Consider the following 17,598-nt stretch of genomic DNA (forward strand, 5'->3'; position numbering starts at 1 on the left):
AAAGCACTCCCGCCTTTTCTTTTATATATACAGGGAGTGCTCAGAATCCTTGGATTCTGCTTTAAACGTTCTGGCGCGAGCATTGGAAAATAACAAAGACAATCCAGAAATTTGGTGCCATTACCTCAGATTGTTCTCAAAAAGAGGAACCAAGGACGAGGTGCAGGAAATGTGTGAAACAGCTGTTGAATATGCTCCAGATTATCAGAGCTTTTGGACTGTGAGTAGAAAAGATAACGTACATGTGCGTGTGTGTGTGTGCGCGCACGTGTGTGTGTAATCCTTTGGATCATCTTAAATATTGATATGTAGCTTAATAGAGCATATGCCTTATCTGAATATGGATATAATAACCTTACTTTCAGTTTCTAGTAACCACAAAGCCACTTCTGGATCAGAATTTAGACTAAGCAGAAGAAAATATTTAGTGAAGCAGTGATTTTTTGTTGTTGTTAACTTTATTAGTAAAGAAAAAATGTAAAATTATTAAAAATTTCACACTTGCCTATATTTACACAGTTTTAGTTTGGGCAAAGTTAAGTGTAGCTTTTGCAAAACACCTGAAAAAATTGTTTCTTTTAAATTTATCTTAAATTGCCTCTATAAAATTATAATGACTGTCAGGAAACATTTTTGTCTTTTTATTATTTGTTTCCATGCTTATAGAAATAATCCCAATCTGTAATTCACACTAATATCTAAAGTTGCCAAGCTAAAAACATTTGATTGAGAAAAAGTGGCCTCCTCTTCTTTCTCCAAGAGAATGAGATGGTTTTTTTGGCTGTCAATTTTTGAGACAGGGTCTTACTATGTCACCCAGGCTGAGTGCAGTAGTATAGTCATGACTTACTGCAGCCTCTACCTTCTGGACCCAAGCGATTCTCCTACCTCAGCCTCCTGAGTAGCTGGGGCCACACATGCGTGCTACCATGCCTGGATAGTTTTTAGATTTTTTTGTAGAGATGGGTTCTTGCTCTGTTGCCCGGACTGGTCTTGAACTCTTGGGCTCATGCAATCCTCCTGCCTGGGCCTCCCGAAGTGCTGGGACTAAAGATGTGAGCCACCATGCCCAGCCAAGAATGGGATGTTTTTTACCCAGACTTAAAATTATAATTGATCCACTTGAGAAATAAAATAAATATTCACCTGAACTTTTATCACCTGAACTTGGGAGCCATTAGTTTCAGATAAATTTTTAAATAAATCTGTTGCTGTCAGATCTGTCATTTACTTACCAACTGAAGTTGTGAACCTGATAGATTTAGATAACATGATACTCCTTAATAAACTTCCTACTCTATTTCTTACTCTTTGAACGTAGGTACTGAACAGATTTGGATAGTAAAGGATGCTTGATTTTATTTTTTTTCTTTTTTGAAACCTAGAGCATTGTACCAAAGTGAATGTTGTTGATCACTACAAGATTTTATAAGGTGTGGAATATTCAAAAGTTGTAATATTTTTCTTTGAAGTTGTTTGGTCTTTAATGTGTTCTGTCATGCATTTCCTTTCTTTTTTTTTTTTTTTTTTTTTTTTTTTGAGACGGAGTCTCACACTGTTGCCCAGGCTGGAGTGCAGTGGCGCGATCTCGGCTCACTGCAAGCTCCGCCTCCTGGGTTCACGCCATTCTCCTGCCTCAGCCTCCCGAGTAGCTGGGACTACAGGCGCCCGCCACGGCGCCCGGCTAATTTTTTGTATTTTTAGTAGCGATGGGGTTTCACTGTGGTCTCGATCTCCTGACCTTGTGATCCGCCCACCTCGGCCTCCCAAAGTGCTGGGATTACAGGCTTGAGCCACCGCGCCCGGCCATTTCCTTTCTTTTTTAAAAAATCTTTTTTGAAACGGAGTCTCGCTGTGCCACCCAGGCTGGAGTGCAAGGGTGCGATGTTGGCTCACTGCAACCTCCGCCTCCCAGGTTGAAGTGGTCCTCCTGCCTCAGCCTCCAAAGTAACTGGGACTACAGGCATGCACCACCGAGCCTGGCTAAGTTTTGTATTTTTAGTACAGGTGGGGTTTCACCATATTGGCCAGGCTGGTCTCAAACTCATGTGATCCACCCACCTTGGCCGCCCTAAGCGCTGGGATTATAGGTGTGAGCCACTGTACCCAGCACATTTCTAATATAAGTCTATTCTCAAAACTTTTATATAGTCACACACCTAAGCAACACAAATTGTATGTGATAATAAATGTGAACTTTGGATATTCATCCTGATCTTGCTGCGATTTACCTTTTAAATCAGGGAAAAGAGAAATGAAATTGCTTCAGTGATGACTATAAGAGTATATCTGTATTGTTTTAGTTTTCATATGATTCCACTTTTCGATATGTGATAGAAGAGGAGTCTAGGTTGTAGTACTAGAAGATGGATTTATACATTTTTACAATTATCCTTTTTGCAGAAGTTGAAGATTTACTATGAGATGGTTTTTTAATGAAATGTGAAAAGTCTGTAGTTTTGGTTTATTCTCGTAAGGCAAGATTAATAATGTAAAGGCCCTTTGGGCAGTTTTTACACCTAGAAAGCACCTTTGAAGAGAAGGATTATGTATGTGAGAGAATGTTGGAGTTTCTGATGGGAGCAGCCAAGCGGGAAACATCCAGTATTTTGTCCTTTCAGCTTTTGGAGGCTCTTTTGTTTAGAGTTCAACTGCACATATTTACTGGAAGATGCCAAAGTGCACTGGCAATTTTACAGGTAAGCACTTGTTACAGGATTTAATTGCATTTTGTAGAAAAAGTTTAAAAGGTCTACACTGTTATCCATAGCATTATTTAATGGTTGAAAGCACAAGATTTGGATTTGAATCCTTGTTCTTCCACTTACTGCTAAGTCCTGTGACATTGGGTAAGTCTGTGACTTTATTTCCTCATTTGCCTGATGGGTGTAGTATCTTTTTTTATAAGATACTAATAAGTCAAGTTTTTGTAAGATACTAATAAGTAGAGTTTTATAATAAGTAGAGTTTTTATAAGGTTTCAATGAAAGTATTTTATGTTAAGTATCCACAGATAAACTTCAAGATTCAAGCCATAAGGGAAAAAATCAGTCTGATGAAAATAATCTATATGAGTGTGGTTTAAAAAAATTTTTTTCTTTTTACTGTTTTGTCTTTGTCTTACTAGATTTTAAGTATCAGGACACTTAAGATGTACCAACAAATGTGACCTTTTTATTATTTCATAAACTTTAGCATGGTAAAAATTATGTTTATCTGGTATTGACATCTCTAAATAATTTTTTTATCAAAAAATTTAAAATTTTTCCTAGAATGCATTGAAATCTGCTAATGATGGAATAGTTGCTGAATACCTTAAAACAAGTGATCGATGTTTGGCATGGTTGGCCTACATACATCTTATTGAATTCAACATTCTCCCTTCAAAATTTTATGATCCATCTAATGATAATCCTTCAAGAATTGTTAACGCAGAATCATTTGTAATGCCATGGCAAGCAGTTCAAGATGTAAAGACTAATCCTGACATGTTGTTAGCAGTTTTTGAAGGTAAGTATAAAGTTTATAAATTGTAATATCAACTGTTATGTTATAACATCAGTGTTTAGAACATTAACTACCCATTATTGTGATTCTCCATAATTAAGTGGAACAAATTTATATCTCTATATTGCAAGTTTTAGTTTCACAATTTATAAGGCAAATTAAGTATTGAATCAGAGAAGATGGTCACTGGCATCTTTGAAAACCAGTAACTGCATGATATTACATTATCTTTCTGATTGTGGCAAAGGGTATCTGTTAAATGTGTAGAGAAAATAAATTATGTAAGTTTGATGAATTGATTAAATCAGAGAACTAGGTACCCTTTTTTTTTTTTAGCAGTCCATTAAGGTGGAAGTTTAAAGATTTGTATCTTGTCAGCCAATTAATATTTTCTCCATCAGTCAGTGAGGTTGGTTGCTTCTCTATATTAAATGATAGGCCTGTTGTGGAACACATTACAAGATGTAAAGCCTGTTCCTAAAAGAAGTATATAGCCTAGTCAGAAGATAAAATCTATACATTTGTCATAATTATTAAACATATAAGGCCATATAACTGTGTGTTTAGTATATAGTCTAAACTGTATGCTACATAAAAGAGACTAGGGCCGGGCACAGTGGCTCATGCCTGTAATCCCAGCCAAGGAGGCATGGGCAGATCACCTGAGGTCAGGAGTTCGAGACCAGCCTGGCCAACATGGTGAATCCCCATCTCTACTAAAAATACAAAATTTAGCCAGGCGTGGTGATGCACGCCTGTATTCCCAGCTACTCAGGAGGCTGAAGCACAAGAATTGTTTGAACCAGGAGGCGAAGGTTGCAGTGAGCTGAGATCACGCCATTGTACTCCATCCTGGACAACAGAGTGAGACTCAGTCTCAAAAAAAACAAGAGACTAGGATCTGTGATTTATAGAATTATTTGATACTGGCCATGAACCCAAAGGGAAGAGATTATTATAGATTGGCATGATAAAGGAAGTCTTCATAGAAGAATGGGGACCTGGAGCTAGATGTTGAAGCATGGCTATCAATATGACAAAGTGGGTCTCCTCAGAGATGGGGGTGGACCCTTGTCTTATTTATCGTTTTACTCCTAAGGTCCTGTAAGGATGTGTGGCAAAATATTAAGTGCTTATTAAATGCTTGTTAAATACCCAGTGAAGGAAGGAAAGTAAAGAAAGGACATTACTGTTAGGGGAGTTAAACAAAAAGCAACAGGTAGATGGAAATTTATGCAATGGATTTGAAGTGTGATTGGGAAAAGGGATAGGTCTTACCAAACTGAGAATTCTGTGCTGGACAATCGTAGTGATTAAGCCTGATAAGTAGAATGATACTTGATTTTCAAGAACCTTGAAAATGTGGTAGACTTGATGGCAGTAGAGGTTCTTTAAGAAAGAGAATGTGCTTAAAGAGAAATTACACCAATGGTAGGAAAACCAACCAGAAGCTGATGGCAGTAACTGAAGTACAAGAAAAGTATCCTGGGAAGGAGGGTATTAGAGACGTTTTAAGTTATCACATAGAAATACGTGGCGGGGGGAGGCAGGGGGAGGCAGGGGCGGGTTGCAGATTAAATGTCGGGAAAGAGGAGAAGGAGTAATCAAAGATTTCAGAGTTTTGAGACTGGGAAAAGGAAAGTATCATTAATAGAAAACTGGTAAGTTGGGAAGACTGATTTTGATGGTAGGAGTAGTATTTGTGATTGTAATTGGTCATTCAAGTGGAAATGATTGTTGGCGGTAGGAAATAAGGAAGTGGACCTTGGCCATGCGTGGTGCCTCACATCTGTAATCCCAGCACTTGATAATCTGCTGACGCAGGTGGATCACCTGAGGTCAGGAGTTTGAGACCAGCCTGGCCAACATGGTGAAACCCCATCTCTACTAAAAATACAAAAATTAGTGGGGCATGGTGGTGTGTGTGCCTGTAATCCCAACTACTCGGGAGGCTGAGGCAGGATAATTGCCTGAACCCAGGAGGCAGAGGTTGCAGTGAGCTGAGATCGTGCCACTGCACTCCAGCCTGGGCAACAGAGCAAGACTCCGTTTCAAAAAAAAAGGAAGTGGACCTTACTTGGACAATTATCAATACATAAGTGGATTTGAGTGTTATTCACATAGAAGTTACTGTGTTATAGAATGCTTTACAGTTTTTATAATGTGCTTTTGAAGTAAATTATGCAGTAGTTGAGGCTATGGGATATTTTCTCTGAGGAAATGAGATTTAAGAGCATAACAGTAAGGAGTAAAAGGGACAGTGGAGTCATTAAAATGGGAATAAGAGGAAATGTAAACAATCTCTTGGAAGCAGAGGCAAGAAGAAATTAAGAAGAAGAGGAAGAACACTGTCAAATGTTAAATAAAATGAAGGTAGAGGTGAGCTTTTATGTTTGGTTAGATATGAGTCCTTATAAGTGAACTTCAAGAGTGTAGTTTCAAAGTGATTGCATTCACTTTTAAACTCCACGGATCTGGGAAGTTGTGGTACCATTGGGTAAGGAGGAAATGGTCACAGCTGTGCAAAGTAAAACATTGTACCATTTAGTAAGTAGCAACAAGATCAAGAAAGAACTCTTTACAAGGGGAAAAGTGTGTTTTGATGGAGTAAGGAAAGGATCTAGTTTGGAGAGACATTCAAATGGCTGTGGGGCAGCAGGGCAAGACTTCCTTTGCAGTTGTCAGGGAAAGATGAAAAGATAATTTATTCTATAATTTTTTTTTTGAGATGGGTTTTAAAGAATTTAGGATAACAGAGATACTTGTTTAAATGAAAACACTGATAGATGCAAAAGCTCATATGGGATGACTTTATTCTTACCAGGAAAGTTGAGGAAAAGTTGAAGGAATTGAATTTTAGGATTTTGGAGATTGCTTGAATAACTTCCTTTGAGTAAAAGCCAGAAGCTCAGTAAAGGTGAATAAGATGATGGATGGGTAATCAAAGGGAGGGGTCATCTTTTCCCATTGGTCTCTAGGAGTTGAAGTAACACAGTCAAATATTTCATTTTTATGATTGACATGATTCATGTTGTGATGTTTTTGGGTAGATGCGGTGAAAGCTTGCACAGATGAGAGCCTTACTGTTGAGGAAAGAATAGAGGCCTGCCTTCCACTTTACACAAACATGATTGCTCTGCACCAACTCCTGGAGAGGTACAACTTAATTGCCAAGCAGCTCACCTTGTATTAAAAAGTGATCTTTTCATGTCTTTAACCGTTTTGTTTTTGTTTTTGTTAAGGTATGAGGCTGCAATGGAACTTTGTAAATCTTTACTGGAATCATGTCCCATTAACTGCCAGTTGCTGGAAGCCCTCGTTGCATTATATTTGAAAACAAATCAGCACGACAAAGCCAGAGCATTGTGGCTTACTGCATTTGAAAAAAATCCTCAGAATGCAGAGGTTTTTTATCATATGTGCAAATTCTTCATCTTACAGGTAAAAAATAATGTATAATTCTTAAATATGATGCTTTTATATTTCAAATTTCCCTGTCAGCACCAGGAAGTGTTTCCTGGTCCTTTTACCCTTTGCAAGCTGTGTTAGGTGTTCCTTCTCTCTCTGCCATAGTTCTACCTTAACACTTATTACAGTGCTTTGTAATTTTATTCCTAGCTACTTTAATATATGCTATACTAAACTTCTTGAAGGCAAGGAACATGTTTACTCATATTTGCAGCCCAACGCCTACCACAGTGCTAGATGGCTAGTACGTAATTGATGGATGAAATGTGAGCCTATGGTAGTGTTAGAGGTTAAGCTGTTTAATCGTTAGTGGAACTTAATTCAGAGAGTAAAATATAATAACAGTTTTCTGAGTATGTCTCAAACTCATCCCCTCCGCCCCTTACCCACCCAAGAAACTTAATCTAATGAGTACTTTTTTAAGGCTTTTTTTCTCCCTTGTGACGTTTTAATTAAACATTGTAAGCCTGATATATATCCCCCTCCCTCTTTTTAAAATAGAATCGAGGCGATAATCTTCTTCCATTTTTGCGGAAATTTATTGCATCCTTCTTTAAACCGGGGTTTGAGAAGTATAATAACTTGGATCTGTTTCGGTAAGTTGTAGAATTCTTAGTTTGTAGAGGAATGAGAGATAGCACAGTTCAGTAGAAGGATTACAGTTTTTTTCTTATATGATTACATTTTAGACTGACTTTTTAGTACTTGAATACCCACTTAACAGAATACTCGAAACAGAATAAATATAACAATAAAAATGGAGGCAAGATGGAAAATTCTTTAACATTCTTTGGATTAAACACACTATACAAAGTAAGGCATATATTATAACCATAGTAACTCATTCTTTTACTTTATTGTTATTGTTGTTAATTTTAGTACTGAATATTATAGCACTTAGTTATCCCAAGGCAATCTCAGTGATTTTTTACAAAATATATTTTCATTTATTTGATTGGTTATCAAAGTGAATATAAATAATATGCCTTTTTCTTTTTTTAATTCTGAAGAGAACTACTTTAGCCCTTGATATGTCATGGAGTAAGAAGTTTCAGAGGATCCTTTTCTCAACCATTAATTTCTTAATAGCTCATATAGAGCTGTACTTACTGTCTTTCCTGAGAGTTCCTATTCCAACAATAAGAGGTCGTGGCAGGTTTTGAATAATGATTTTTTAGGGGAGAGCCTCTTAAAATTATCTTTCCTTTGTCCTCCTCATCTCTTTATGGGGTTAGCAAACTTTTTTCTTAAGAGCCAGAAAGTAAATATTTTAGGTTAGCAGGCCATGTAGCCATGAAGTCTATTACCACTACTCTACTATATTGCTTTATTGAGAAACCAGCCACAGATGAAATGTAAATGAATGGTTATGACTGTGTTCCAGTACAGCTGTTTACAAAAATAGGCATGGTTTGCTGATCCTAAGTTAAAGCAGCATCAAAAGGAAAATACTTTATCACGACATACTCTATTTTGTATTAGGAAGAACTGAGAGAAGAAAGCTGAATATCTCTCAAAAAAATTTATTGTAGAAAATACAGATGAGTGAAAATAGAATCTTAAAGCCCAAATTTTTTTAAGTAAGTGATCTATCCAACCTAGACCTTGTTTTTTTTTTGTTGTTGTTGTTGTTTTTAAATTTTACTTTAAGAAATGGAATCTCGCTCTGTCTCCCAGGCTGGAGTGCTGTGGTGCAATCTCACCTCATTGCAACCCTCCGTCTCCCAGGTTCAAGCAATTCTCCTGTCTCAGCCTCCAGAGTAGCTGGCATTACAGGCACACACCCCCCATACCTGACTAATTTTTTGTATTTTAGTAGAGACAGGTTTCACTGTGTTACCCAGGATGGTCTCGAACTCCTGAGCTCAGGCAATCCGCCTGCCTTAGCCTCCCAAAGTGCTAGAATTACAGTTGTGACCCACTGTGCCCGGCCCACCCTAGAACTTTTTGTGAACATGGCAGTTTTATTTGAGATTTGGGAACACTATTCCCTTCCAGACTTGAGTCTTTATATATGTCCTCTTATGGTAGCAATTTATTGCCATAGCAATTTTAGTGCCCTTCCCAAAGGACCCTTCTTTCTGCTCTGTTACATCTATATTAATATTTACAAATAATTACAAATGAAATAATTCTAAATGCAAATTAATAGAAACTAATTAAACTTCTATAAGGAGTTTAGAGATTTTTCAGCTTCTCCATACTCAATTTCTTCCTCGTTTAAATTAGTTTGCTTTAACATCTCAAGCTCAGGCAAAGGACTAATTCAAGGCTGAACCAAGCTCTTTAGAGATTGCTGGTTCTGGTCTTCCCTTGGGCACGGAGATAATTGGTTTAGTTTAAAAGAAAATGCTACCAATTTCTGCCTTGGTAACTAATCAAAGATTTTCAGATCTTCTTGATGCCAGCTTAATAAGGCAGAATAAATAAGCATCAATAAAAATTTGAAAATGAGTTATCTCCAAATATATTCTCATTACTAAGTCATCTTTATTATTTTGTGGAAATAGTCATAATTCACTGAGAAGAGAAAAAGGTATTCTGTTTATAGCTTATTTAGACAATAATGAAACCCTTGTTTACACAAAGATTGTGCATTTCTGTTAATTTAGAAAGTCTTTTTCATCAGCTATTAGGAGAATGGTGATAGATGAGATAATTTTTGGCCTTGCCATACTTACTGTATATTGATACAAGTTTTTAAAATTTATAAATTGTCAATGTTTATTAATAGGAGAAATCTGCTTTTAATTGGTTCAAAACACTTTTAAAATTTCATGAGTAGAAATTGTTAAGCAAAATACTTAGCATTGTAATTTTTACCTGGAGTTGAATCAACTCTCTATGTGACATTTAGTATAAAGATGGCAGGCAGAAGTAACTAGATAGGTAATTTTCATGTGTTTCAAGTCAATTTGAAGATTAAGTAGATAGCTAGAAAAATTAATTTGGGGATATCATTTACTTTACTAAAGTTAAACTAGGGATTATAGTCTTAAGTAGATTAGATTTGAAGTTATCTCTTCTGACCATCTCAGTTTTCAGTGAGGATGTTAAGGGATTAACTCATGGTAATGTAGCTTGTCTTGGCAAAGTCAGGATGATAACCTGACTTCTAGATGTTCTATTTCTTCTCTTTCTTATGTTTGCCCCTGATGCAGCCTGTCTAATTGATTAAGACTTGTCCCCTTGCAATTATTTAAAAATTTAAGACAAATAGTTATACCAGATTGTCATTTTTGTGATCAATGTATTTCCTTTAAAAACGTTGTTCTTAAGGATGGTGGTATCTTACACACAGATTAAAATACATTGGAGGGAAAGTGGACTTAGTCCAGTAGAATTCTTTACTGATTGACTTTTTAGAGTTACTGGGATCGACTTACAATCCTAGTAAGTATTGTGGTTTTTCAAGAAGGGGCTATAATTTGTAATATTTCCCAAACTTATTTGATCATAGATCTCTTTTGACAGGTACCTTATGGGCTAATGTGTTATAGAATACACTTTGATATCATGTCTAAAATTAAACTTAAATGGGTTGTATGTGTGTATGGCTGTATGTGAGAGAGATTACTTTCAGACATAAGGTTTAGTAAATCCTTTTTTTTCTTTTTTAAGAAAGGGTCTCACTCTTTAACATGGGCTGGAGCACAGTGTTGTGATCTCAGCTCACTGCACTCTCTGCCTCCTGAGTTCAAGCTATTCTCCCACCTCAGCCCGGGAGTAGCTGGGACTACAGGCATGCACCACCATGCCTGGCTAATTTTTGTATTTTTTGTAGAGATCTTGGGGTTTCACCCAAGTTGTTAGCCAGGCTGATCTTGAACTCCTGACCTTAAGTGATCCACCTACCTCGGCCTCCCTAAGTGCTGGGATTACGGGTGTGAGCCACAGCCCCAGGCCTTGTAAATCTTTTTTTAACAAGAAAGTACAGATTTCATTGGAAAATTTCAGATACTTGGTAGACTCATTTGTTCTTTTTAAACTAGGTTTAATTAGAGGATTATGGGGTGTCGTTTAATCTTGGGGATAGAATAAAAAATTCATTTTAGGAGGAGAGTTTTTCATATAGGTATAAAATAATAAAATTGTGGGCCAGGCACAGCGGCTCATGCCTATAATCCCAGCACTTTGGGAGGTTGAGGCATGTGAATTACTTGAAGCCTGGAGTTCAAGACCAGCCTGGCCAACATGGCGAAACACTGTCTCTATTACAAATACAAAAATTAGCTGGGCGTGGTGCTGCATGCCTGTAGTCCCAGCTACTCGGGAAGCTAAGACATGAGAATCACCTGAACCTGGGAAGTGGAGGCTGCAATGAGCCGAGATTGTGCCACTGCACTCCAGCCTGGGCGACAGAGCGAGACTCGTCTCAAAAACAAACAAACACAAAAAACATTGTGAGTAACGTGTAATCCTAGAGATGTGACCAAAGACGTATGGTATGCATATGAAAAGAAAGTCTCGTTGCTTTCTAAAAAATATTTAAATGAAATTTAAGTGAAACTAACGATTTTAAAAAATATGTGTGTAATTCATGTGTGTATAGGTGTAATTTAAAACAATACTTGGTTTTTTTTCAGGTATCTTTTAAATATTCCAGGACCAATTGACATTCCATCTCGTTTATGTAAAGGGAATTTTGAGGATGATATGTTTAACCACCAAGTTCCTTATTTGTGGCTGATTTACTGGTGAGACATCCACTGTGGAGAGATATTGCATACTAGGCCTGCATTTGCTGTTTATTATTGAATTACACTGTGTTTGTTATAATTAACTTGATGTTAAAGTCATTGAAGCACAATTGAAGAGATGCTAAGGTTTACTATATACTAGAGAAGAAAGGTCAAAAGAAGGATTCTATTGTAATAACATCTGTAATGTTTAAAATCCTTTGTCATTCCTTCACCTGATAGAATTGAATGATAGACATGTTTTCCTTCATTTTTTAAACAGCCTTTGTCATCCTCTTCAATCAAGTATTAAAGAGACAGTGGAGGCATATGAGGCAGCATTAGGGGTGGCCATGAGGTGTGATATAGTACAGAAGATATGGATGGAGTAAGTTTAATTTTTCTTGATAAGAATGGGATTTGGGGATAAAGGGGTATGGTTGGGAAAGGGGTGACCAGCTTTCTTGGTGAGAGAACTGCTGGCTTAGTTATTCTAAATTACAATATTTTTTTTTTGGCAGTTATCTTGTCTTTGCGAATAATAGAGCTGCTGGATCCAGAAACAAAGTTCAAGAATTCAAATTTTTTACTGATTTAGTGAATAGATGTTTGGTTACAGTCCCTGCCCGATACCCCATTCCTTTTAGCAGTGCTGATTACTGGTCCAACTATGAATTTCATAATAGGGTAAGAACTCAAAACTTTTTTCTTTAGATGTTTGTATAAAACAAAGACTTTAAAAATGATAGCAAAACTCCTGTTTTATATTAAGAGAGCTTTTTCTAGGACTACTTTCTTAACATTCACTATTATTCTTGACCATGTTTCTTATCTATTTAGAGTCTAGCAATAGAACCCTTTGAGGCTCAATTAAAATGTGCATTAATTATTATGTTATAGTTATGAACATTTAACATTGGAAGCAAAATAGGGATATTAAGGTGTAATACATATTAATGAAAAAACACATCAAATCAAAGATTCTATTGTAATACCTGTAATGTTTTGCTTGAGTAGTTGAAAATTCTACTGAATGAAAAATTTAGTAACTTCAAAATAAGTATGGGCTTATACGTTGTAGCTGCTCTTTTTGTAAATATTTTGTCAAGCAAATATAGCTATACATAAGGCATAAGAAAGTTTAAGATTAGGTGCTGCTTATAATTCTAACAGTAGAATCTAAAGATACAGTTTTGTGATTACCTTTTTAAAAAATTTTTTTTCAGGCACTACTTTTATTCAGCGCATTATAGGCTAAAAAGCTCCTTGCTAAAGCTTATTGTAGACTAAAACATATATATGTTTTATTTATTTATTTTTGGTGGGGTGGTTTTGTTGCTAATCAGGATAACCAATTATTATGCTTGTACTTCTATGCCATTCTTTATCCCAGGATCTCAAACCACTTTATGGACATTAAGTCATTTACACACGGGCATTCCATGAGCAAGATGTGGCAGGTATTATTAGCCCTATGACTTGCCGAGCTATACAGCAAGTAAAGGTAGACTCAGGAATGAAAACCCGGACTCCTGGCTTCTTGTCAGTGTTCTGCCCATGGTTCTCATCACTAGACCATATTTCCTAATTCGTATTTGGAAAGTCACTAATAAAATTAATGGTAGGAACTGTAACTCACAACATCATACATTACTATAATTTATACATTCATATCTTAAAGACCATTTTGGTTTTCGTGTTAAAACACATAGGTAATTGGATTTCACATTTTGGTTGCATTCATTTTTCGCCCCCCTCAACCTTTACAGGTTATTTTCTTTTATTTGAGCTGTGTTCCAAAGACCCAGCATTCCAAAACCTTGGAACGGTTTTGTTCAATTATGCCAGCTAATTCTGGACTTGCATTGAGGTAAGAAAAAGTAACATTCTTTTGGTTCTCTGCCTAATGGAATAGGCTCTTCATATAAAATTATTCTTGAAAACTTGATAAAAATAGTCTGTTGTTCCATTATGTCCTCATGAATATATACTACTTAATTTCAGAGTTGTTAAGCCAATGTTTAGCTATTCGTTCAAAAGTCAATGTAAAAATTCTGGTCACTTCAGAAAACTTCAAGTTACAAGGGGGCAAATAATTCCATTCAAGTAAAGTTCATCTGTGTTCCCTAAACACACACCATCTGTCCTTAGCATGTGTATTATAAGCAGTAAGCTTGTTTTCCATGGCAAGGAAATATTATTTAAGAGGTTTTCATATTTTCACCTAGGTCAGTTGCTCTCAAATATTGGCAAACATTAGAATCTCCTGGGATGCTCATTTAAAATGTAGATTCCTGACCTTGAGCCCTCACACCACATTTTTGAAGCACTGATTAGGGATTTCATATATTCAATCAGAACGAGATTTCTCAGCCTTTCTTTGTACTTTCTCTGCTCTGATACAGCAAACCCACTTTCATCCACAAGAATTATGCTTTTTAATTCAAAAAGGTACCCTGCACGCTAATGCATTGGCCTCCACTTGTACAGTCATTCCCACTGCATCAGTTGTATCTTATCGTTTTATGGATCATAAGATGCCTAAAATATTTATAAAATGTTCCCTTATGTTTTAAAGGATTTACATTTCATTTAGCATGTATGTGGGGAAAATCATATAAAAGTTTATAAACTACAGTTGAGACAAACATAATGGTAGTATTTTACAATTTTCTTAGCAAGCCTGCCAATCTATAGAAGCTCATTACAGAAATGTTAATTATGAAACACCTTTGATAAAATGTGAAATAGAAAATGTGGTCATATTTTGACATAATTTTCTTTTTTTTTCTTTTCTTTTTTTTTCTTTTCTTTTTTTTTTTGAGACGGAGTCTCACTCTGCTGCCCAGGCTAGAGTGCAGTGGCCGGATCTCAGCTCACTGCAAGCTCCGCCTCCCGGGTTTACACCATTCTCCTGCCTCAGCCTCCCGAGTAGCTGGGACTACAGGCGCCCGCCACGTCGCCCGGCTAGTTTTTTTTGTATTTTTTTAGTAGAGACGGGGTTTCACCGTGTTAGCCAGGATGGTCTCGATCTCCCGACCTCGTGATCCGCCCGTCTCGGCCTCCCAAAGTGCTGGGATTACAGGCTTGAGCCACCGTGCCCGGCCCGACATAATTTTCTATTGTGATAGGCATTTTAGAATGTAGGTAGTTTACTTGTTTATTTTGTTGGTAAATCCCTACCTCTGTGTTTTGACACTTATTTCCTCTGGTCGTCCCTGTTCTTTTTTTCCAGGGGAATAGAGAACTTTAATGGTTACTATACATGCATTTTAGTTCAAGAAATATTCAAGATTGATCATACTCTAAGAAAGAAAAATACCAGGAAACTGCATTAGTTTATGGTTACTATACATGCATTTTAGTTCAAGAAATATTCAAGATTGATCATACTCTAAGAAAGAAAAATACCAGGAAATTGCATTAGTATCAAGCCATTAGTTTAAAAAAAAAATGGGATGGGAAATAGGGACTCTTATTTGGAGGGAATGCTTTTATGTCCTATAGAAATACATGCACCTTAGTGTAGTTTGGTAAGATGAGCATAGATCTTGACTTGACCTCTTCATAGTTTGCACATTCCTGTCCCAGGGTAATTTTTGTAAGAGACATTCTGAAATATTTGCTGGGTAGCCTTTATGGAATTTAACTAATCAAGATTTATACTTAATCATTGTGCTCATAGAGCACATTTGGGGTTCCCTACACTGCAATGCTTTGTTCATTTTCCTGAATATACTTTACAGGTTACTTCAGCATGAATGGGAAGAAAGCAATGTTCAGATTCTGAAACTTCAAGCCAAGATGTTTACATATAATATCCCAACATGCCTGGCCACCTGGAAAATGTAATGCAACAATCATGTACATGTTTTTATAGCTATTGCTTTTATTTATAAGGTTTGCTCCAGACAGGTAAAATCTGAAATGACATCTATATATATATGTATTTTTTTTTCTTTTTTTCATGGACAGATTGCTATTCTTAATTTAGATTTGTTTTTAGCATTTACTGAGGTTTAATGAGAGTGAGTACTCATTAAGAATTGCCTCTAAAAGCAAAAAGCATAGACTTTTAATTTTCTTTGAAGGAGAACATTTAAGTAACAGTACTGTTATCAAACAAATCTGCTACAGTCATTTTAAGACCGCCTCTTTTGAAATGGGGTGTGTCTACCCTGTTATAGTCTGATTTCTTCTTTCTTTTAAAGGTGTTAGTGCTAGGTATTTTTGACTAGTAATTATGAGGTGTTTTGTTTTTGTTTTTGTTTTTTTTTCCTCCCGTGAACGTTATTTATGTTCAAAACACTGGTCTGCTTTTTTCTTGTAAAGTTGATAAAAATTGTTGAATTTTTCTTTTCACTATAGGTTTTCCTCCTTGGAAGTTTAGCCTGTTAACTTTCAGGAAGTTTTGTACTCAGATTCCCACAGTCAGTATTCTGCCAGTGGTGGTGTTTCATTTTGTTCAAAGATATATAAATTTTTCTTTTCCTTTTTCTGTATTCCTTTTTTTTTTTTTTTTTCCTTAGAGCCATTGCTGCTGAGATTGTTCTAAAGGGACAAAGAGAGGTAAGCCATGGTTGAATATCAGATGGGTCACTTTTAAAAAGTTTTTCTGTCCCTTTTGTTGACTTCTCAATTTAAAAGAATTAAAGCACAGAAGTTAACATTTCATGCACACTAGGAACCAGGTGGGGAAACAAAAGTAGTTAACATTTTAAGAGCACCAAATATTTGGAAACTCCAAAACTCAGCATAACCATTTTGTCTCAGATGTTACTGTGAATTACCATTCTTTAAACAGATAGAATTATGAAGGTGTTTTTCATTATGTTTTCTGATGGAATTGTGTGTATATCTATCTTACAGGTCCACCGTTTATATCAGAGAGCCTTACAGAAGTTACCTCTTTGTGCATCACTGTGGAAAGATGTAATGCTTTTTATCTTTTATTTTATCTTGATGTTTTCCTGTAAATTTTCTGCATGTGCCATATCCATTGATGTGGTAATGCTCAAACTCTAGCTAAGTCTTACTTCTATGCTTCCCTGTCTTTTACAGCAACTCTTGTTTGAAGCATCAGAAGGAGGTAAAACTGATAACCTGAGAAAACTAGTTTCCAAGTGCCAAGAGATTGGAGTCAGCCTAAATGAGCTCTTAAATTTAAACAGTAACAAAACAGAAAGCAAGAATCACTGAACACTGGGTGCAGTCAGTTCTAAGTCCTTATAATAATTGCCAAAATTATTTGAATGATTCTTCAAGATTAGGCTGATCCCTGGCTAAGGTCTATGTAAGGCAGACAAGCATTATTGATCATATCAAGTTCCCTACAATATCCTGTCCTCAAAACCGGAAGCAATGAACATGATCCTCTTCGGTTGGATAAATGAACTTCCTGTTTGGCCTGCTTCTAGGCCCTGCCAGATTCTCATAACATCATATACGTAAGTATAGTTCCTCAAAGTGACTGACATTTATTTTAATTTTGCCTTGTTTTTGTTTTTTATTTTCTCCCCCATTCCTTTATTTTGTGTTATTCCTGATTCACTTGACACTCTCTGATGCCTGAGAGATTCCTGTTTGGGATTTAATATCCAGGGCTGTGTTTACAGTAAAAAAGCAGGCAGTCCCTTTTAGTTTTTCCTTTTTAAATTTTTTTGAGATTCTTCATTTCAGGATTTAAAACTATAGCAGTCCATCTTAAGGAAAGTGTAACTGCCATGGCCACAAGTCTGCTAGTTGCACTTGAATGCTCTATCAGGGTTGTTTATTGCCCTTTCTACGTTCTGGACTCCTTGCCGAGACTGTTTAACTTGAAGATTAAAGAAACTATTGCAAATAACAGTGCATCAGAACCTAAGAGTGGTCAAATATTATGTGCAATTTTTTTGTAAAGAAATTTTAATTTATAATAAAGTTTAACAGTTTAAAGAACAGTTAA

The 17,598-nt window shown here is 36.2% G+C and overlaps 1 protein-coding gene across 1 annotated transcript in view; it reads left to right on the forward strand.

Moving 5' to 3' along the window:
• The window catches only part of LOC105473369 (zinc finger C3H1-type containing), a 55,491-nt gene extending 37,893 nt beyond the window's left edge, over positions 1-17,598 (forward strand). Inside the window, exons 22-35 of the mRNA XM_011727157.2 lie at positions 34-220; positions 2,511-2,699; positions 3,273-3,510; positions 6,558-6,663; positions 6,750-6,948; positions 7,477-7,571; positions 11,562-11,672; positions 11,938-12,042; positions 12,176-12,341; positions 13,424-13,524; positions 15,401-15,502; positions 16,184-16,223; positions 16,524-16,586; positions 16,716-17,598. Coding sequence (XP_011725459.2) covers positions 34-220; positions 2,511-2,699; positions 3,273-3,510; positions 6,558-6,663; positions 6,750-6,948; positions 7,477-7,571; positions 11,562-11,672; positions 11,938-12,042; positions 12,176-12,341; positions 13,424-13,524; positions 15,401-15,502; positions 16,184-16,223; positions 16,524-16,586; positions 16,716-16,853 — 1,840 coding nt within the window. The 3' untranslated portion in view covers positions 16,854-17,598. The remainder of the gene's footprint in view (positions 1-33; positions 221-2,510; positions 2,700-3,272; positions 3,511-6,557; positions 6,664-6,749; positions 6,949-7,476; positions 7,572-11,561; positions 11,673-11,937; positions 12,043-12,175; positions 12,342-13,423; positions 13,525-15,400; positions 15,503-16,183; positions 16,224-16,523; positions 16,587-16,715) is intronic.

Source organism: Macaca nemestrina, chromosome 10 (genome assembly GCF_043159975.1).
Source record: "Macaca nemestrina isolate mMacNem1 chromosome 10, mMacNem.hap1, whole genome shotgun sequence".
NCBI classification, from domain to species: Eukaryota; Metazoa; Chordata; class Mammalia; order Primates; family Cercopithecidae; genus Macaca; species Macaca nemestrina.